Here is a 19398-nt window from a genome sequence, read left to right on the forward strand (position 1 = left end):
AATTCTAGATCTGTAGTCTTGGTTATGTCATTATAAAATAGGATTACAAAAACATGGTTTGGAGCAACGAACAGACCTGGGGATCTTTGCATCTATTTTCAGTACAGTCTCAGCTCAGTGCTGCACCTGCTCGAAATGTTGAGGGCTGACCCTCACTGTTTTAAATACGAAATTGGCAGCTCAGCCAAGTTTTCCAAATCCTTGCGTGATGAACTCCTCCCTGTCGAAATGCTTCTTTGAATTCTGGGACTTGCAGACTTTGTTAATTAAACCAGTTCTACAAGTCCTGCTCGGTAGGAAAAAGAAGAGACAGAGACAGGAGTCCTCTAATATAAAGCACTGTCATTTATTTAAACACACTTAAAAAAAAAATCTGGGTGTTATGCTGCAGAGTAAACGATATGGGAAAAAAATATTTTCCAGATGTTCGCAGAGATTTGCAGCGGACATCAAACCAGATACTGCAGGTTTGTATGCCTTATGTTTTCGGTGATCTTCTTCCTATCATTTAACATCGCCACCAACTGAAGAACGATAAAGAATCCCGTTGCAAAATGGCCGCGGTTGAGACGTCGGACTACTAGCAAGTATAAGCACCCAGTTCCAGGATGGCTGCACAAAAAATTATTGGGAAGAACCTCTGTAGAAATGACCTAGAGTTCCCCATACCAAGATGGCCACGGTCGCATGCGCAGTGGCTCCGTTTAGATTGCAGTTCTAAGCTTATATTTGTCTGCCACTCGGAGTCCCGTCCCCACACGCCGTCTCGTTGTTTGACATCAGTTCCGGCCTGAGGTCAGCTCAGTTCCCATCACGGGTTCAGAGACTGTTTTGTTTTTAGTCTCGGGCTGCCTGTCGTTGCAGCCGGGGACAACCATAACCGGAGCATCGAAAGGATGAAAGGGCAGGGTGAAGCAAGTGGGGCTGCCGGACAGCGTCCAGAGGAGCACCTGGGGACGTGTTGAGGTTGGACGGGTCTTGAAGGAGAGAGAGACTCACATCCGCGAGGGAAGAAGAGCTGTCAAATGCAGGACGCTGGGTTTCACAGATACTGGGGTGAATGAAGGTCGGGTGTTCAGGGGGGCATCCAGGGGTGGCAGACATCGATCTAGCCGGTAACATCCAAAGTAATGCACCCAAAGTGTCGTGGGTTTTGGATGAAACTTATCCGGGGGAGTGGGGTGGCACAGCTACATAATTGTTCAGGCAACCCGTTGGCGAACGTTAATCTTTCAGGAGTTCAGGCTGTGGCACAAGAAGACTTAAATAGTGTAACATTTAGAGTGTCACCACTTTTCGGGTATCTGATCCATTGAGATAAAAATGCTATTGGTGACAGATTAGACATCCAGTAGATTACTGGCATATACACCGGGACATGAAGTATCAGACATGAAGGGTCTCGTAGAATTGGAGATTCGGTGGGGCAGTGGTGTCGTACAGTCAAAGGCTAGAGTGGTAGCTTCTAGGCAGTATAATTGATCCAGACGAGGGGTTGTTGGGGTGGGAGGGGGTAGATTCACTAGCATATATCTAGTTGTCCATGGGCAGGATAGAATATCATGAGTCAAGTAGGTTATTTAGATCCAGGGTTAAAGGGTAGACGGTGTTGGTAGTGTTAGATTAAGAGAGTTGGTGGGGTTACCCCAGGATACAGTGAGTTGAAAGGTGAATCCATCTGTTGTCAATGGGCAGATCAGGATTCATGGGCGGGGATCAGTTTAAAGGGTAGTATTGGCGACACGCTGCTGGTGTACACATCCAGGCACTTAAGAGGCTTGACTCACGTTTCATGGGTTCAATGGGAAGACACATGGGGACTATTGATATAGTGTGTGGCAAGTGCAACGGCTAGGTTGGGGATTCCGAGTAGATGCAGGGTATAGATTCAGGGGTTGAGATAGAGTTTCAGGCAATTGAGTACTGGGAGTCAGACTTCGTGGCTCTGGAGAAGGAGAAAGGGGATGTCTGTCTGGCCAAAGCCCCCTTGTCAGACTCTTCTCATGGAGCAGTGACCATCGTGAAGGCGCTGAGCTTGGAGCAGACATGGAGCCCCGGGAGGTCAAGGACCGCATCCTGGAGAACATCAACTTGTCTGTTAAGAAGGTGAGGGACTCGTGGGATCTCATTGGAGAGGAGGAGGAGGAGGGAGGGGTGTTTGGACTGAGGAATGGCAATGCACGTGGAAGGGAGTACAGGGTTGGGACTCCCAAGATTAGGGAGAGCTGTAATTCGGCTTCTACAGCTTCACTCACTATGAAAGTAGTGTTGAGGTCCTTCTCTTGGCGAAACAGTGCCGATATATCTCAGTGAAACCAAAGGACATGATGGACGGAGCGTTGACAATACAAGCACTCACCCCCAGTCAACTGATCTGGGTTTAATCCATCACCATTCTTTAGCCCACTCTGCCACCCCAGTTCAGACATGGCCATATGCAAATCAGTCTGACCCTGTGCCTCATGGGAACAGTCCAGCCCGAACTGCCAAGCCCTGCCTTCCCTGGACCGGAAACAAGCTTCCCAGGACCGGTTTCTGGCATTGCAGCCGTCTTCAGTGGGCGTGTGAGCTGGAAGCTTTGCCCTGCAAGAGAGGAAGTTATTGATGAGTGCCAGGGGTGCTTTACCTGCGGAGTATGAAAAGGAAACAATTGATGGACGGAATGCAGGAGAATGCAAACATTCACTGCCAGTCACAAGGATCCGGGTTTAATCCATCATCCTTTTGCTCACCACCCCAGTTTGGACCCAGCCATATGCAAATCGGTCTTGACCCTGTTCCTTGTGGGAACAGTCCAGCCCGAACTGCCAAGCCATGTCTTCCCTGGACTGGAAACACGCATCCTGGGACCGGTTTCAGGGCATCACCCTTCATCAGCCAGGTTAGATTGAATCCAGTGGTGTAGTGAGCACAGGACCCATGTCTGGGCATACCCTTCCCACTTGGAGCAACATATGCCCAGACATGGGTCCCGTGCTCTCTCTTCCCACTGGAGTCAGGCAATCCTCGCTGATGAGGGGTGAAACTCCGAAACCGGTCAAAAACTAAGTATGTAGGCCCAGAACTCTGTACTGGGGTAAATGTATGACTTTATTCTGCATTCTGTCCATCAATTGTTGTTTTTGCATTTGTCACCCCGAGTGGGACGGGTATGCCCAGACGTGGGTCCTGTGCTTTCCATGCCACTGGAGTCAAGCTATCCTCGCTGATGAGGGGTGAAACTCCGAAACCGGTCAAAAAACTATGGATGTAGGCCCAGAACTCTGTACTGGGTAAATGTATGACTTTGTTCTGCATTCTGTCCATCAATTGTTGTTTTTGCATTTGTCACCCCGAGTGGGACGGGTAGGCCCAGACGTGGGTCCTGTGCTTTCCATGCCACTGGATTCAAGCTATCCTTGCTGATGAGGGGTGAAAGCCTGAAACCGGTCCTAGGATGCTTGTTTCCAGTCCAGGGAGCACCTGGCCGGGCAGTTCGAGCTGGACTGTTCCCTTTGGGCTCAGGGTCAAGACTGATTTTCATATGTCTGGGTTCAAACTGGAATGGCATGGTGAGCAACAAAAAATATGTATTTAGGCCCAGATCTCTGTACTGGGGTGAATGTATGACATCGTTCTGCATTCTGTCCATCAATTGTTGTTTTTGCATTTACCTGCGGAGAACTGCATGGATGAGGAGCCATGGTGCTGCATCAGTGAAAGGCTAAGTGGAGGGCTCAGTGAGTGTGGGTGACTGGAAGACTGAGAAAGATTCACAAGACCAGTCTTGCAAGGTGTGCAAAAGGTTAAGGTCTCTATAACTGTTCACATTACTAAAATACCGGCGGGCTAACAATATCTTCAGCATGTAAAGTAATTCAATAAATAACAATATCCAATATTAAAACACTGTATAATAAAGTTAAACCAGATAATTGTGTCATGAAATAAAAGGAAATGAGAATAAGCAGGCCTGCTCGAAGCTAGTGATCCTACATTTGATGCTGTTCTTCCTTCGCGCTATATAAAACTTTATAAATAAATAAAGAGAGGTTTAGTGTGTTAGAAGTATTGGCTTGTATGGATGTAGGTGCAGAGTTTCATTTCTGAACGAGGCTGCGCCTTACACTACATTGGACCTCAATACAACTTTAATTTGTTGTGAACAGCGAGTCTAGCCTCTCATCATGCTAACAAGCAGTTAAAATGTGACGAGCTGTAAATGTTGTTGACTGTGACAGTCGGGCTATTTTGCATGAAACAAAGAACTCAACAGTATTGTTAAGAATGTGCATTTCATGGAATCATTGGTGTGCATTGCTCGGTTATTTGATTAACAAACGTTTCGCATCAAAATGAAAGGATCTTGAAGAGCAAAAAAACAGAATGTTTACAACAGTACCTCAAAAAGATCTGCTGAGTCATATGATCCAGTTGGAATGCATCTTTGGAATGAAGTACTCCAGGCTTAGTGTCTCTTGGACCGCCACCAAGCTTTGCGAGTCATGTCTGATTGCTGGGGCTGTTTTTAATAAGAGACGCTTGAGCTTAACTGCATCATAAGTACAGCTGATGATGGTCCTTTTTATCAAGAGACTGTAATGTTATTTTTCTAAGTTGGGAAGATGTAAATACTTTTATTACATCAATGAGTCCTCAACACCACCCTGGTTTAAAGGCGGGGGCTTTTCCAGAGTACATCACATCAAATATGGTGGGTTTTAAAGGGCAGCCTCTCATCAACATAGTTTTTTTCTTTAATCCCTGTGATATATACATGTATTTGACTTAAATTGTGATATCTTTCCTGCAGTCTCATAGCAAGAGTATGTACGCTAGACCACATCAACACCTCGGATGGACCTTCAGTCAATGATTAGGAAGAGCAACTACATCTATCGCATATGGTTCCTAGGCCGTAGTTCCTGCACCTTTATGGATGTATGGAATTCTCCTCAAATAAGAAAATGAGGGCACTCGTGCACTGGCCGAAAATTATGTTTAATTCATGCATGTTACAGAATAGAACATATCAGAGGATAAGGTTTTGATGCTGGGTGTGAGTAGCGAAATTGCCTACTTGTTATTTGAGTTTGGGTCTCCTAATACCTATAGTAGTTCAATTCTTTTTTGATAATAAATAAATTGTGCTCACTTCCACATTTGGGGAGCAGATGTACATATTCTCGTTGGGTTACTTGTAGGTGATTTTTGAACTGTAGTTGAGTTTGCACATTCCCTCTGGTTTAGAGTATTGCAGCCTTGATTACTTTCCTAGCACTGCTTGTTCTATTGTTAAAATGGATTCTGTGGCTCGTCTGCAGCAAGGCCTGGAGCAGCTGGTGTTTGTACACATTTATATTGAAAATATTAACAACTGTCGACAGTGCATAACGCTGACAGTATGCATTAGAATTTGTTAGCCCTTGTGAATTTTACGTGAGGCCAAGAGGACTTGTAGAGGTCTACACTATACATACTGTACTCTTGCAGACAGCTTGTTTTGTAGCGGTTGATGGTGGACTAGATTAGAAAATATTCATCTCTAAGTAGAAGGGAATTTGCTAGCAGAAACACGTTGAACTACGTTAATACACTCTCAAGCTGGTCATACGTCACTACCAGTTTGTTTTCCCTTTACCATATCCTGGGATCCTACAGGACTTGGATAACATTGTGTTTTGCTGATGTACATCAACAAAACCCACTGTTACCAGGGAATAATTTATCATTCCCATATAGTAAATAGGGATGACTTCTAACCACCTCCAGTGTAAACTGGGACCAATCACTTACTCCCTCTAGTGTACAGAAACCCAACTTCTCACTGTGTAATCAAAGGTGACCCCCTAAACACAGTGCAACCAACAACACCTACTTCTACTTCCACAATATTATCACGGATAAACACCTTTTCAGTGACGGTGTACTGACACACCAGCGTTTTAGGTCTAGAAATAGGTGTTTGGAAGTACCCGAATGGTAGAATAAGCATTCTACTCAAAACAACATTGTTTCCTCCATAATCCCTCCTGTACCCCTCATTCGTTTAAAGTAGCCTTAAGAAGACGGTCAAATTAGGCCTCTAGTCAAAGTTGAAGTCACTTACAAATGCCCTGTCCAAACGTCGATGTGTAATGTTACCTCTTTCACAGTGTAACGTCATTCTATTTCTTCTCAAAACATTCACAGGTGTAACCTGTGTGCCGAAGTCCTATCGGGTCACAAACTTCCTAGTGCTCTGATTAGTTAGAAAGTAATTTTTATCACCAAGTAATGTATTACACCCTCCCATAAACTCTACCCATTTGAGATTAAAGTTGCACGTCTTCTCTTCTGACTTCTGCTTTCATTTGAGTGGAATAAAACCTCTTTTTGGGGTGCAGCCTCCAGCGTACATGATGCACCAGCACATCCGACCCCTGTTGTAATTTGTCACTAAGACTATTAGCATACATGAGGGGCCCTTTGATTCTAGCGTTGCAAATTGCAAAGCCACAAGGGAAGTTTTTCCATTGAATCTCTTACAGAACTTATGAGTGCTCAGTAGCTCAGCTAGGTGTGTAGAGGAACGACTGTCCATTGTCTGAGCATCCTATAATAAGAGAGCCTCAAAGCACTTTGAGGTTATCTACACTGAAACGTCAGAACGAACAGGTCCGACCATGGTTGAGTACCTAGAGAAATGGTCCCCTCCAAGACTATTAGCAGAGGAAGTGGTTGGGCGGTTAGTCAAGTCACTCGGGAAGAGTTAGATGGGTTAATTAAGAGTTTGCCTCTGGGAAAGACTGATGGTGATGATCGGTTTCTCGCTGACTGGTACCAGATCTTTGAAGAACAGTTGAAGGTCCCAGTGACACATTCTTCAACTATATTTTATCAGGCGGTAGCATTCCCTATCTTTTGTTTCGAGGGAACACTACTTGTTTATTCATAAAGAAAGGGAAGGATCCTGCCAACTTAAACTCTTTTGGGCCTATAACACTTTTCCGTACCACTACTAAATCCTGGCCAAATTGATTGTTGCAAGGCGGGATTAAAATGGCGTTCTGCTCGGAGAACAGCTGTATACCAATACCTATTTTTAGTTGAAGTCATTGATTGTTTCAGCTAACACATTTTCCAGCAGCTCTTATTTTTGTAGATGTGAAAAAAGCTTCTGACGTAGTACACTAATATATATATATATATATATATATATATATATATATATATATATATATATATATATATATATATATATTTTTTTTTTTTGCAGTACTAAGAAAAGTGGGAATTCCAAGCCAGTGTATAAATACCTTGAGAAATCATACAAAGGTGCAAAAGCCTCACTCATAATCAATGGTGAAAAGCTCAGAGATTTCAGATTTCCAGGGGTACTAGATTAAGGCGCCCTTTGTCACCCTATTATTTGATTTCTACACCGAGAGGTGGTCAATAGCTATTAGAGCCTCCTCCAGATAGAGGCAAAAGCCCCATGTGTGCCAAAACTCAAACACTTTGCTGTCGAACTCTTGATTTATACTCCCTTCAAGGCTCCATCAATTGAGACGATGTTCAAAACAATCAATAACCGTGCTGAAGTAGGGGGGATATAAAATCAACAAATCACAAGCATTTGCAATGCAATAGGTCTCGCATTAGGGAAGTTTGAGCTATGGGGATTGTAAATGACACATTTTTTGTTTATGTGTTGGTTTTGAAAATAGCTAAATTAATAGCTTTGTCATTTACAATGCCAATAGTTATAACTTTCACAAATGTGACACCTATAGCATTTGTAATGCAATAAGTGTTGTATTTACGTGAATTAGATGTATTGATATTACAAATAACAATGGCTTTTATTTTTTTATAATTAATACTTTAATAAAAGTTATTGTAATTTATAATGGCAATAGCTTAAACTTTTGTAAATAACCTTTGTGAAGATTATGTTCAGTGTATTTTATTGTGACAAAAATCCAAGAACAGAAGTGAAAAATTAACATCTTTTTGTGACATTTGTAATAAAGCTTGAAACATTGAGAGAACATATTTGAACCAGTTGTTGTTGAATGGTTGCACAGATTGATGCTGTGGGGGCGCGGAGTGACGTTGTGGTGGCGACGAGTGATGCTGTGGCGTTCAGTGATGCTGTGGTAGCGCATAGTGATGTTGTGGTGCCCCTGAGTGATGCTGTGGTGGCCCTGAGTGATGCTGTGGTGGTGCTGAGTGATAATGTGGTGGTGCTGAGTGATAATGTGGTGGTGCTGAGTGGTGCTGTGGTGGTGCTGAGTGATGCTGTGGTAGTGCTGAGTGATACTTTGGTGATGCTGAGTGGTGCTGTGTTGGTGCTGAGTGATAATGTGGTGGTGCTTAGTGATAATGTGGTGGTGCTGAGTGATGCTGAGTGATGCTGGTGTAGCGGTGAATGATGATGTGGTGATGCTGAGTGGTGCTGTGGTGGCGCTGAGTGATGCTGGGGTGGTGCTGAGTGGTGCTGTGGTGGTGCTGAGTGGTGCTGGGGTGGTGCTGAGTGATGATGTGGTGATGCTGAGTGATGATGTGGTGATGCTGAGTGGTGGTGTTGTGGTGCTGAGTGATGCTGTGGTGGTGCTGAGTGGTGCTAAGTGATGCTGTGGTGATGCTGAGTGGTGCTGTGGTGGTGCTGAATGATAATATGGTGGTGCTGAATGATAATATGGTGGTGCTGAGTGATAATGTGGTGGTGCTGAGTGGTGCTGTGGTGGTACTGAGTGGTGCTGTGGTGGTGCTGAGTGATGCTGTGGTGGTGCTGTGTGGTGATGTGGTGGTGCTGAGTGATACTGTGGTGATGCTGAGTGATAATGTGGTGGTGCGGAGTGATGCTGGGGTAGCGCTGAGTGATGATGTGGTGATGCTGAGTGGTGGTGTTGTGGTGCTGAGTGATGCTGGGGTGACGCTGAGTGATGCTGGGGGGACGCTGAGTGGTGCTGTTGTGGTGCAGAGTGGTGCTGTTGTGGTGCAGAGTGGTGCTCTGGTGGTGCTGAGTGATGCTGGGGTGGCGCTGAGTGATGCTGAGTGATGCTGTGGTGGTGCTGAGTGATGCTGTGGTGGTGCTGAGTGGTGCTGTGGTTGTGCGGAGTCGTGCTGTGGTGGTGCCGAGTGATGCTGTGGTGGTGCTGAGTGATGCTGTGGTGATGCTGAGTGATGCTGTGGTGGTGCTGAGTGATAATGTGGTGGTGCAGAATGATAATATGGTGGTGCTGTGGTGGTGCTGAGTGGTGCTGTGGTGGTGCTGAGTGATGCTGTGGTGCTGCTGAGTGGTGCTGTGGTGGTGCTGAGTGATAATGTGGTGGTGCTGTGGTGGTGCTGAGTGGTGCTGTGGTGGTACTGAGTGGTGCTGTGGTGGTGCTGAGTGATGCTGTGGTGGTGCTGTGTGGTGATGTGGTGGTGCTGAGTGATACTGTGGTGATGCTGAGTGATAATGTGGTGGTGCGGAGTGATGCTGGGGTAGCGCTGAGTGATGATGTGGTGATGCTGAGTGGTGGTGTTGTGACGCTGAGTGATGCTGGGGTGACGCTGAGTGATGCTGTGGTGGTGCTGAGTGGTGCTGTTGTGGTGCAGAGTGGTGCTCTGGTGGTGCTGAGTGATGCTGGGGTGGCGCTGAGTGATGCTGAGTGATGCTGTGGTGGTGCTGAGTGATGCTGTGGTGGTGCTGAGTGGTGCTGTGGTTGTGCTGAGTGGTGCTGTGGTGGTGCCGAGTGATGCTGTGGTGGTGCTGAGTGATGCTGTGGTGGTGCTGAGTGATGCTGTGGTGGTGCAGAATGATAATATGGTGGTGCTGAGTGGTGCTGTGGTGGTGCTGAGTGGTGCTGTGGTGGTGCTGAGTGATGCTGTGGTGCTGCTGAGTGGTGCTGTGGTGGTGCTGAGTGATAATGTGGTGGGTAATTAATAAAACCACTTATGCATAGCTGGGAGCTGCTTTATTGTAAGCAACAGACATGCTACATGCGCTGCACAACGAGTGTTTGCTTATGGTTTGAAAGGCATGTGGGGCCCCGTTTTTTAAAGGTTAAATGACACACTTTAAAGGCAACATTAGATCCCAAGTGGCAGGCACGCTGTATGCGCTGCAGAACGAGTGTTTGCATATGGGTTGACAGGTGTGTGGGGCCCCGTTTTTAAAAGCTACATTTGATGCTTTAAAGACAGCATCGGATCCCAAGTGGCAGTCGCGCTGTATGCACTGAACAACGAGTGTCTGCTTACAGGTTTAAAGGAGTGTGGGGCTCTAGATTTTTTTTAGATAAATTCCACACGTTTAAAAATCCCTCATAACCTCTGCAATATTTTGTTTAAGCTGTAACAGTATTTTTTTTAACTATACAGTTAAACCACAAATAGCTGTATAATACTATATACCAAGCATACACAATTATTAAAAGACATAGGAAAATAAGGCCTACATTTATCGCACAATACATCTTTAACGCAACATTTATAACAAAGTACCAGATGCAGCTAACCTCTGCAACAGGTTTGTAAACAAACGGCGAGAAAAGTGATAAAACCCACGCCCCAGCTCCACTTCTAAAGAGAACACAATTAATTTTATGGTGGACCAAAAGCATAATATAAAACTTATGCTTATCTCCAGGAAGCGCAATAAAGATGTGCGTCTGTGCTCAAGAAAGCATGCCATGCAAGCTACTTTGCATTACGTATCACATGTGCAAAACGCACAGGGCAAAGGAGTACACTATTATATAGCATATACTTGTTTTCTACATTTATATGTTTTCTTTTTTATTAATTATCACGCACACGGACTGCTTATTTTAAACTAAATAGTCCTATTGCAGAGCTCTTCGCTAGCAGTACTACGGATTTTACTTGTAAATATAAAAAGCTCTTATGCGTAAAACATCAGTCTCTGCTGTAAAAATAAACAGATCACCGTGGCGTGTTCGCAATGCACAGCCATAGCTCTACTTAAAATGTATGTTATACCACAGGGTGTAGACATATGTTGTCGGGATGCCAAACATTTTTAAACACAATTGCAGGAGGTGAAAATACTATAGTTTAAATAACCAACCGGTGTGCAGCACCAATAGAGCCCGCGTTTCCCAGAGAGCCGAACCGGTTCCTCAGTTGCATGGCAGCGGTTTAAACTACATTTATGCTAAATCAGAAGGGATGTGGCGGCAACGATACCAAATCCAGTTTTAGCTACCTCTGTGCGCGTAGCTTTGTATCTGTGCACATCATACACAGTACAAAAAAGACATCATTCCGTGCTAACAAAACAAATATGTTTTAGGTAATGTAAATAGTGCTGATAAAAAGCACGGTTACAACTACGGGTGAAATTGGCAATAAGTAAACCTGCATAAAGACGCACACCGTTTAACAGTTAAAAACCTTACATTTTAAAGTGCAAATCTGTAATATACCATAGCTAGGAATGTAATAAACGTAAGTGCTGTTTGTTAGTTAGCTCCGTATATTACCTCACACATAAATGTTTAGCGCTGCTTGAATTGTAAAAATAACTCCTGTGCCTGCCCACTAAAATATGCTTGTTCTTAAAAAAAACATGCGATCCCAAGCAGCAGCTGCGCTGAATACGTGACACGAGTGTCTGCTTACACATTTAAAAGCGAGTAAGGCACTCGTCTTTCTTTTTTTTACCAAAAAGTCTATAAAACATCGGGATTGCTAACAAAATATCACACGGAGTAGCGCTGCACATTAATAATAATTTCGAGCACTTTGCTATTTAGATTGTAACAGCGCAGCCTCCTCGATACTTTTCAATTAGCATCAGCTACAATAGTTATATTCAGGGGGTACAACACGTTTAAAAGCATATTGTCCTCAAAAAAACTCCTGATCCCAAGCAGCAAACATGCGAAATACGTCCGACACAGGTTACAAAGCATATAGAGCCCTCCTCTTTCTATAACTAAATTGCTTGTTTTTTAAAAAAACACATGATCCCAAGCAGCAGCCGCGCTGAATACGTGACACAACGAGTGTCTGCTTACAGATTTAAAGGCGAGTAAGACGTGTAAGGCTATAAAACATCGGGACAGCTAACAAAACCTCACGTGCTTAAACAAACAAGAACATCGCCAAAAGAAACAAGACGGAGGGAAGAGAGGGGAGGGGGGAGGAGAAATGCGACACGGCGGGAAGGGGCAGGCAGGATGACTCAGGGGAGGGGGCGGAGCGGGGCAGAGCGGCATGTGGGTGTGAAGAAGCCGGGCCTTTGAAGTGAAGCTAAGCTTCACTTCAAAGGTGTCGGAGGAATGCGGGCGGCTGTGCACGCGCTTTTAAGCTCAATGCACATGCGCATTGAGCTTAAAAGTCACGGGCACTGCAAGGAATCGCCACGATTCCTTGCAAGTTAGATAAAGAGTCGATGAGCCCCTATAGTCTCGCTTGCTCGATGCGCATGCGCATCGACAGGCGAGACCTAAAAAACCAAGCTCCTATGCTTTAAGTCTTCGCCAGGGACTCTCCCTAAGGACCTGGCAGCTCCCTATAATAACAGAACAAGCGATATCTCGGAATAAGGGTTTCTGAAGAATTCGATGACATGCATAGGTTAAATATATTTCCACTAATCTCTAAAATTCGAATTCATTTAAGAAGCTGGGCTTCGTTTACCTATCTACATAGTAATCAGAGCTGAATTGATCAAAATGAAAATACTGCCACTAGTTGCCTTTCAGCTCTCCACAGTCCCGATCCGGATTTTTAAAAGTAATAGAATGTTTGATTAGTTAATTCCTTTAGAACAACCAGCCCCTCAAATCCATATTGAGAAACTATGTTTGGTAAAGGGTGGCTCGTTGTCCCGAATTTGCAGTACTACTATCTTGGTAATTTTCTAATTCAAATTCCTAGGTTGTTTACATTAGGATACACTGTGTTCAATATTTTTTTTTCTGGTGAGATTTCTGGCCAAATTTAGCTATTTTCCTGTTAACCTGCAACCCCAGATTGGTAAAATATTGAATCTCAGGGATGTATTGTATGTGTCTTACTAAGAGATTTCATTACCTGTCGATACCCAGCGTGCATGCACAAACATCAGTAGATGCCATATTGCCAGGAACGACAAAACAGGTACACCAGCGTGGGAGGCTGTAGGACTGGCCAAAGTAGGCTGCAAATCAGCAACGGTAATTTTGTTACCCGAGAAGCTCTGCATCAGAAAATAGAAGGGCACGGAGAGTGGTACTAATTTGAATGCAGTCAGCTGCTCAGCATCTTAAAGAAAATCAGGAATTGTAAATATATAGTGTAATGGTCGAGTATATGTTTAGAAGACGTGCTTTATTGCTCAAAGTTAGTTATTGGGTCTATTTTCTCCACATTAAAGGAACGCCAGAAATCACAATTTTTGAATCCATATTTAGAAAGTGACAAACGAAACTCCTATACTAGTTCTTATGAATGGGAGGTTAGCCAATTTAGCTCTCCAGTATTGCAAGGGGCTAGTTGTAAGTACATGCTATGATTTGCTCGGTGACTGGTTTAATAAACACCAGTATTTTTAAATGAAAGAAACCCAGATAGCCCACCTACTTGCCCAAGATGTGGGGAGGAGGATTCTTGGCGGAACATGTAAAGGATAACAAACCTATTGGAAAAAGGTGTTAGCAGCTATCTGCAAGATGCCCACCCGAAGTAAACCCACCAGATGCTTTGCTTTGGTAGTTATAATAGGAGGGCCATTTAGGTCTACCCTCAAAGTGGGCAAGGAGGGCCTCGCTTATCGCTATTCTGATTGCAAGGTCAATTATTACAACCTATTGGCAATCAGCCACACCCTAACCTTTAATCAAAGGAAAAATTAACTGGCCGTTTTCTACAAAAAAAGAGAAAGCATGCTAAACAGGCTGGCCTGCTCAACAAACTCAACAAGACATGACGTTTTCTCGTTAAACTGGCTGTAGATGAGGCAGCCATGTGCTCATTATCTGAAGGTTCTCAGTATGGAATTCCCCAAGTGCCATTTTCAATCTACCTATTGAAGAATCTGGATGCTTGTTTCTTTTTAGTTATTTGTCGAGATCATTTAGTTTTCATTCACATCTTTTATGTATTTGTATTCTGAAGATTATAATGTAAGATTAAATAGTCTGTCATGATTGTGAATTTAATTTGTATTTTTAAACCTGCCAATAAAAAAATAAAATAGCCAATATGTTCTTAAACTGAATTTAACATTTAAACAAGAAATACATGATTGCAGCTCCGAAACATCAATATGACATGTCCATAATTATGTAAAAAAAAAAATGCCGAAAAATATCAACTGAACTAACTATTCTTGCTAATGTTCTCAGAGAGTTCCAATTTTGTCTTACTTATCGACTTGACTATATCCTGTGTGACAAATGCAAAAAGAACAATTGATGGACAGAATGCAGAACAATGTCATACATTCACCCCATTACAGAGATCTGGGCCTAAATCCATCATTTTTTTGCTCACCATGCCATTCTAGTTTGTACCCAGCCATATGCAAATCAGTCCTGACGTCAGTGATGGAGGCTGATTAGCCAGAAATTGGTCCCGGGATGATTGTTTCTGGTCCAGGGAAGACATGGCTTGGTAGTTCGGGCTGGACTGTTTCCATGAGGCACAGGGTCAGACTGATTTGCATATGGCCATGTCTGAACTGGGGTGGCGGAGTGAGCTAAAGAATAATGATGGATTAAACCCAGATCAGTTGACTGGGGTGAGTGCTTGCATTGTTCAACACTCCATCCATCATCCCCTTTGGTTTAGCTTTGTTCGCCCTAAGTTGGCAGGGTATGCCCAGACGTGGGTCCCTTGCTCACTTTGCCACTGGATTCATACTAGCCTGGCTGATGACGGCTGATTAGCCGGAAACCAGTCCCAGGATGATTGTTTCCGGTCCAGGGAAGACATGGTTTGGTAGTTCGGGCTGCACTGTTCCCATGAGACACAGGGTCAGACTGATTTGCATATGGCCATGTCTGAACTCGGGAGGCGGAGTGAGCTAAAGGATGATGATGGATTAAACCCAGATCAGTTGACTGGGGGTGAGTGCTTGCATTGTTCAACACTCCTTCCATCATCCCCTTTGGTATATCATGTGTGAGCCTCAGAACCTCCATCACAAATAAAAAGTACGTCTTGTGGATTGGCTTGCCCAGCAACTTCTTGAAATTCATGAGACAGATAAGCCTGCACTGATTTCTTAAAAGCTGTAGACTGAAGCTCAGAATTGTCTGGAATATCCACTTGTTGGGTCAAAGTTCGTAGCTCACTTTTTTGCAAATGTGTCCCCTCGTTTGGTTTTTCCTGGTCTGCCTGGCAGCTCCTGCCTCTAGGGAAGATGGAACTGATTGAGCCAATTGACCTTGGACATCAAGTCGCAAATAACTGACATTGAAGATTTGCTGTGATAGTGTTGGTTATTAAAGCACACCATATTAGTTACTTGTCTGGGGGGAAACGTGAGTGATTAACAAACTGTCTTGATTGAGCTCTGTAATCAGTCCAGTGAAATAAAGATAATCCTATTTTGCAAATTGATTTTGAAACGGCCTCTGATGAAAAAACTGTGCATCCTCTCACCAAAGAAGGATGGTGCTATATAGGTCATTTTTAGGTTCATCTTCAGCGAAATTATGTTGTCGTTTTTAAGAGAATGGAAGTTTTGGCATCCACCAGTCTTCAAACTGTTACTTTTTATTATTATTTTATATTATTAGTTTTAATGTTATTATTACATCATTTTGAGGTACCTTTCAGTGCAGAAAGCACTGGGCAAAATTTGGTAGATTTGGGGTACTCCTCAGAATTTTTTCTAAATCTACTACCAAAGGTTTTATTATGAGGACTTTACATCAGTAACCACTTGGCAAAAGTTTGGGGTGTCCCCTCCAAGTATTCTTTTTAATTCCTCTCATGGATGAAAGCATTGCTACATGCTTATTACTATTTATTTTTCATTTTATAAGAAGGTTCCAGGGTTTCTCCCTCAATGATCTTTCATGATGTTTAGTGGTAAAAAAAGCATTTTCTAAACACCTAATTCCACCAATATTTTTGTTATTTGGCAGGATCTGAAAACCAGATTTTGTGCAGGTATTGTGACACATTGTTAATTTAATAGCACTAGAGGTGACTAGAGTTGTTTAAACTTCGCTTCATGTGAAAGAGCTAGGAAAGGCAGGTGACATTTCAGAGCGTGACAGTCCCATTGGACAGTCCCATTTCTATTGAAGAACCACCACCAAGTTTGGGAAGAGGGCACACTAGCAATTAGCCCACCAATGGCAGTTAATGCTTTGTCAAGGAGAATATTTCTCTCTCCAGATTGACACCTGATTTTCATGGTAATCCACATTTGATCTTGAAGTTTGTACTTTGGGCGTAGTCGCAATATGGGCTAACACCATGTACTGCTAAAAGACGTCTTTAAAAGACTATCCCCTGCCATGTAATGTGAGACGATGGACAAACCTGAACATATTATGTCAACATTTGACATTCTGTACCGGCTGCCTATTGCAGGAAGTGTTCTGGTATTTAATCCATACCTCTGAGATAAATGTACAACTTTTGCACTCTGTCCCTTCAGTAAATCGGGAACGGATTGACTGTTGCTGAATTTTGGAAACTGCACAGAATTGCTTTCCATTCTGGGTCTTGTTTATGTTCATACACCAAATAGCTCCCATAAATATCAGCGACTACTATGAAATTTTTTAGACCCCAAAAACATTTTTGTTTTTAGAAATAAATAAATAAAATATATATATATATATATATATATATATATATATATATATATATATATGTGTATATATATGTGTATATATGTGTATGTATGTTTAGCTGGATAAAGGCATGCCAGCTTCTCCAACACTAAAGTCTTGCAAAAACCACGACAAAACAGACATTGAAAAATCCAAAAGCCAGAGGACCAACACCAAACTTAATAGCTTTGCCAATGCTTGTTGTTACTTTGCTTGAAAAACTGCGGGGAGGATAACCTAATCTTTTGAGAGATCACCTTTCAGGAGAGAGTCGTTTTCCATAATCTCTGTTTACAGATATGGTGTAAACTCTTTTACTTTGAGTTTGAAGTGGCAGATGATATAATGCTGTGCATGCTCTATTCCAATCAGTGCTAAAACAATTAGGCTTATCAGCGCTTTGAGTGTGCAGCAGTTTTGTTACTAAAACAATTAGGCTTATCAGCGCTTTGAGTGTGCAGCAGTTTTGTTACATGTGATGTTTTTCCTAGCTTGTGTATGGAACCACAGACTTCCTTACCCCGATGTACACTCTCTAGTTAAGCATGAATATAATTGCTGCACCCAGTGTCGGTAGAATCACACTTTACTCCGGGTGTACTCCCTTGATCTGGGGACCAGCCAATGCCTTCAGAACTAGGAGCTCACTCTAAATAGAGTGGACACAGAAACCTCGATCTGGTCTCTAGAACTGGACAGATGTGTTTCTCACTACTGGATCTACAGCTCCCAAAAAGGCTCTCCAAATTGCGTCATAATATGCTTGTGGTGGCCTTTAAAAGTTTTAGCAATCTGCCTTTCATAACTTGAAAAAACACATCCGTTGCGGACTACAGGGCTGCACACAAATGCTACATGTGGTTCTTGAAAGTGGTAGCAATGCATTCATGATGATACTGAGAATTAACTACAGTTTTCCACATGCGTCCTTCAGAACTGGACACAATCCTCCCTAGGAGGCCTTACTAGTGATGCGTATGCTGTATAGGTGTAACACAACCTCTCTCTCTGCACCTAATTTTCTTTTTCCTCCTGCCAACTACCTTCTCCTATAGTTTACCAATGTTGATGTCCTCCAATATGAAAACTTCTAGATTTTATTTACTTTACATATTTAGGTTTCCCCGACTTCACTGCCGGACCAGTGAGAACTCTGCAGAAGACTATAATGGAATATATCCTAGCAATTAACGGGGTGCTAGGCAGATCTATGCAGACAGGGCCCCGTAGGGCAGCACTTGAGGAATGAGAGGGAAAAGAGGAAATTAGAACCTGAAAGGTTTATTAAAAGGAGTGCCTTTCAAGGCCTTGTGAAAGGTAATAGGATTTAATGTTTTTGATATGTCTAATAGGAGATGGTTCCACAGTATGAAGCCAAACCAGGAGAATATTTGATAGAGTTTTCTTCTTGGTGAGAGGGTAACCTTAGGCCTAGCCTTGATTATTGTCTTGTGAGACACGACCGGTCTTCAACTGTGAGCTTGCTACAGAGCTAAAACGGTGTTCAAAATGCAGGAATTGGAGGGACGCACCCAGTCTCGAATACTAAGATTTTGGAGGACCTGAGAAGTGTGTACTTTTGCAACATTTGTGTGTGTGTAATGGACGCGTGCACCTCTTCTTGCACTCTCTGCTGGTGCACATGCTGTTCCCGTGCTGCATGCATTGGTGAAGCGTGGTAACATATTCTACTTCTCAAAAGCCAAAACGATGGCATCTGTCAATACTTGTTTTGCTGGCAGGGATATTACAGAAAAGGACCAACCATATGCAAATTAGTCTTGGCCTCGTGATCAAAAAGAGCATGGGCGCCCGAGCTGCTAGTCCACGCCCAGTGTGGACACGTATTCAGTTAATCCCAGCTGCTTTACTGATGGAAAACTATCGTTCTTTGTTTCAGGAGAACTTATAAATCTTGGTGGTGGTGGTGGCCCCCTCTTTCATCTCGTGTCCTAGTATACTTAAGCTTCTGTCCCCTGCTTCTTGGCGTTGACCCTGTTTGTCTGGTTGCTTGGGATAATCATATGTTGCCTCAAGCCTGTCACAGCACGCGCCTTGTTTTTGCCCATTGGTGCGTCTTAGTTGCCCGCGGTAGCCAGCTGACTCGCCAGCGATCTGGGACGTGTGCTCCACTGAAGGACACTCTGACCTTCCTGACCTCTGCAGGCTGTCGTGGCCTCACCTTGCAAGGCTGCGATTGTGGACAGCCTCTGAGACCTACGCACAGGGGTCAGTGGTCAGTGAGATCAGTATATAGCAAGGTTCTCACGGAATGCATCACTAGAGACGCTTCCCATAAAGAGTCTTCCTCCTCTCTCTCTGTCATCACCTGTCTCCTGTTACCTTAGTCCGCTTTGACTCTGTTCTGCAGTCCTTGTATTCTTCCTCGCGCTCTCTTTCTTCCATTTCTTTTGCTTTCCTCAGGGGCAGCCCTGGAAGGCATGGCCATCCCTGGAAACCATAAATGTGTGTGGAGTTTTACTTGTGTACTATGTTTTAAGCAGTTCTCATGATTGTTTGAGTTATAAATTCGGTGCTACGGCCTTGTTAGCACACAGTGTGTTTGTTGCTAGCTGCCGTTTCTTGCTTGTGTGTAGTAGGTCTCGAAGTGTTGAGATGTTACCGTATGTTTAAAAAATGTTTA

General features: G+C 43.5%; 1 protein-coding gene across 2 annotated transcripts in view; it reads left to right on the plus strand.

Moving 5' to 3' along the window:
• Positions 1-752: 752 nt before the first annotated feature.
• PLEKHM2 (pleckstrin homology and RUN domain containing M2) overlaps positions 753-19398 on the plus strand; it is a 280987-nt gene continuing 262341 nt past the window's right edge. Inside the window, exon 1 of one of the 2 annotated variants that reach the window (XM_078642586.1) lies at positions 753-2106. In XM_078642586.1, the coding sequence (XP_078498712.1) occupies positions 2047-2106 (60 nt within the window). In that variant the 5' untranslated portion in view covers positions 753-2046. The remainder of the gene's footprint in view (positions 2107-19398) is intronic. The other variant, XM_078642587.1, reaches the window with a different exon arrangement.

Source organism: Lissotriton helveticus, chromosome 5_1 (genome assembly GCF_964261635.1).
Source record: "Lissotriton helveticus chromosome 5_1, aLisHel1.1, whole genome shotgun sequence".
NCBI lineage: Eukaryota > Metazoa > Chordata > Amphibia > Caudata > Salamandridae > Lissotriton > Lissotriton helveticus.